General features: G+C 54.7%; 1 protein-coding gene across 1 annotated transcript in view; it reads right to left on the minus strand.

The window, feature by feature from the left end:
- The window catches only part of FUNDC2 (FUN14 domain containing 2), a 9,918-nt gene extending 7,085 nt beyond the window's left edge, over window positions 1–2,833 (minus strand). The window contains exon 1 of the mRNA XM_017737488.1: window positions 2,791–2,833. Coding sequence (XP_017592977.1) covers window positions 2,791–2,833 — 43 coding nt within the window. The remainder of the gene's footprint in view (window positions 1–2,790) is intronic.
- Window positions 2,834–3,285: the final 452 nt, after the last annotated feature.

The raw sequence follows: 3,285 nt of genomic DNA on the forward strand, positions 1-3,285 counted from the left end.
CCTGCGCTGCTGCAGCAGCACCGCCCGCCCCGGAGCGGCTCCTCGGGGCCCTTCAGCCCCGGCGTCCCCGCTTCCCCCTGGCCGGGTCGGGTGTGTGCAGCAGCACTGCACCAGTGGCATCCAGGGAAGGACAGACGGCTTCCGAGGGTATCCTAAGAGCTTCCTAAAGCCCATGGTGGTTTGCTTCCTCTGACGCGGGAGCTCTTGCTTGGCCGCGAGCTCTCACTGGGCAGAAACTGTGCTTTTTGCCATTTGCTAAAAAGACCCCAAACCTGCCAGCTTTCTGGGCAGCTGAGCACCCTGGCACGCGGGCTCGGGTGTGGTGGAAGCAGCATGGGGGTCCTGCTGCACTGCGTTCACCCAGCTGTGGTCTGCTGTGCCTCTGGCCCAGAACCGATTTGGGCAGGCTGGATGGGCTGCCCCTGGTAGGAACACATTTTACTGTTTCCCCTGAAATAATGACACCTCTGATTTCTGGGCCATTACTCACTTGAGCTCCTGTAGAACAAAAGCCACCTACTTCCCAGCTGGGGATGGCAGCTGCCCAGGGCGTAGCAAGGATGGAAAACCTGAGACACAGCAAGCAAAAAAAAAAAAAAAAATCCTCATGGAGAGATTGTGACGGAGGAGACTTGACCCTCCTTTGGGGTTAATGGAAAGCAGTGTGTGAGTGGGAGCAGGAGCGCAGGCAGCGTGGGATGGATGGGGAACAAACACTCTTCTAGGAACTAACAGCAGCACTCTGCGCTGGTCAGGACATCCCACTGATAAACATCCCAGCACCTCGTTGCCACTTGCACGTAGGTCAGGATGTGTTTGGAACTGCAGCAATATCCCACGTGTTTCCTGCGCTGTCGTGATTAGGGGGAACTGTCTGGAGCAGTGTGTACACATTCAGACCAAAGTGGTAGGACAGCACTTCCCTGAGCATGGAAGGAAAAATTGTGGATGCCAAGGGGATGGCTAGAGGCAAGTTGGGCCCTAGAAATCCAATCTGAACACCAGGGTCAGGTGGCACTGGGGTCTCCTGCAGGTCTGGTACATGGCAGGCTTCCATCCCCATGCAGCACATATCCCTGGTTTTGTCTCGCCTGCCCTGAGCAGAGGTGCTGCAGGGCTGGGGGCTCCTGTGCTGTGGGGTCAGGCACAGCCTGGTGCAGTGGGTGGCACAGGGGTGGTGGGTGCAAGGACAGAACCCAGCAGGAACACCTCAGCAGCCCGCAGCCCCCCTGGGGCTCCATGCCAGGTGCCTTCGTGGTGAGCAGCCCTGTTCAGCCTTTGGCACAGGCATGAAACACCATTCCCCATCTCAAAGGCTTTGTCTCCCTCCCGGCACCACCACAACCTTCCAGCCTCCATGGCCAGGCTGAGCTCACCAGCCCACGGGAGCTTCCAGCAAGTGCTTCTGCTGCCTGACTCATTCAGACATGTGAGGAACAAGAGAGAAAGGAGAAACGCTCCACTGACCCACTTACTGCAGGGAAACCCAGCAGAGGAAAGCAGGCTTAATTTTGGGACCTCCTCCGTGTCAGTATTTCTACTCTGATGCTAGGGTAGATCCATCAGGGATGGATTTTCTGGGTACTCAGGGGTGTTGATGGCATCAGCCCTGCTGCACTGCTGTTCCTTGGGGGTCTCTCTGTCTGGGAGTTTGCCCATCTGAGAGCTGCACGGGGCTGCAGCCCCTCTTTGCTCCATCACTGCTGGGATGCAGTAGCTTGGAAGTGCTGATGAAAGGGGCCCTGCCCAGTCCTCCAGATCTGCGCCGTGTGGCACAGCCATTGTCCTGGTGCTGGGAAGGGAGAGTGCCCTCTGCACGGCTGCTGCTTCTGAGATACTCAGCATTCCTGAGAAGCTGTCAAGAATCACTCATTCTTTCTCACACACACACAAAAAGTTCCAGAAGAGATTAGACATGGTTCAAATGATTCTGAGTAATTTTTATCTGCTCCGGTCTGTTATCGTTCTGAGAACTGCACAATTCAGGGAAACAACCAGCACCTTCTGTGCGCATGTGGGTCCTTGGCCCTGGCAAAATATGTTTCTCTGGGAGTCTCTATGGCAGGAGCCTGTCGTGGCTTTCCCATCGCATTTGCACAGGAGGACAGTGCCCTTGGGGATGGGCAGATGAGATCCAGGCAGGACTGGACTTGATGATCTCAAAGGTCTTTTCCAACCTAGTTCATTCTGTGTGATTCTGTGATTCTGTCTCACACCACCAGGAGATTCCTGGGTGGGATGACTAGAATAAAGTCACACCCATGCTGCAGGGGACACTGGTGCCTGAAGCACAGCCCAGATCTCCTGTATCTCTCCCAGAAAACTCTTCCCTCCAATATTGAGTACTCTTCTGCTTCACTGCAGCAGGGCAGGATGCAAAGCACCCTGAGGCATCCCCAAATGTGACGCACCATTTGCTTTGCCCCAAAATACTTGCTGGAAAAAGTGAGGTGAGTTGTTGCTCACAAAGAAAAGGAGCCCCAGGCTAGTCATGGAGCCAACTGTGGGTGCACAAGCTGGAGAAAATGTTTTTCACTCGGTCTTTGCCTCCCCAGGAGCAAGGTAGGTGGTGTGGGGGAATCACTTTCTGCCCTCTGCTGAGGATTCGTGTCACAGACCCCCAAAAGTCCATCCCTCCACAGTCTCCACTGCCTCCCTCTGTTTCCCAGTCACCAAGACCTGTCACAAGGATGCTTTTGCACACACTGGGACTGTCACCAAAGGGGTCACTGCTCCCGTTGCACTCTTGCTGCCCTGTAACATAATTTATGGGACATTTCCCCACCTCACTCATCCAGTGGATGCTGGGACCATGCAGGGCGTTCTTCCTCATCTTCCTGCCTTCATGAGCCAAGGGAGAACCACGTGGCAATGTGTGTGCCTGAGCACGCGTGTGTGCATGGATGGGGGGAGGGGGATTTCACGGGCTTTTAAAAAGAGATATTGAAAATTGGTGAGTAAAACAAAAAAAATTTGCAAAAATGTTTCAGTGCATCTTTTCTGAGCTGTACTGCAGGACCCTGGAAGAGGAGCAGCTGGTGGGAAGGGGACTCCAGGGATCATCCCAACCCACTCCTTCCCATGTGGCTTGAGGCAAGGTTGTGTGGCCAAGTCATCACTGTTTGGGGTGCAGGCATCCTGGGGACAGGGATAACCTCACATGTATATATCTGCATCCTTGGCAACCCGCTCTCCTTCTCAGAGGTGACACAGAAGGTGAGACCAGACAAAGACCACACCTAAATTCTGCTGCCTCTGCAACCCTCCCTTTCCTCATCTTGCTCC

The sequence above is a fragment of the Corvus brachyrhynchos genome, unplaced genomic scaffold, assembly GCF_000691975.1.
Source record: "Corvus brachyrhynchos isolate BGI_N302 unplaced genomic scaffold, ASM69197v1 scaffold346, whole genome shotgun sequence".
In the NCBI taxonomy this organism is placed as follows: Eukaryota; Metazoa; Chordata; class Aves; order Passeriformes; family Corvidae; genus Corvus; species Corvus brachyrhynchos.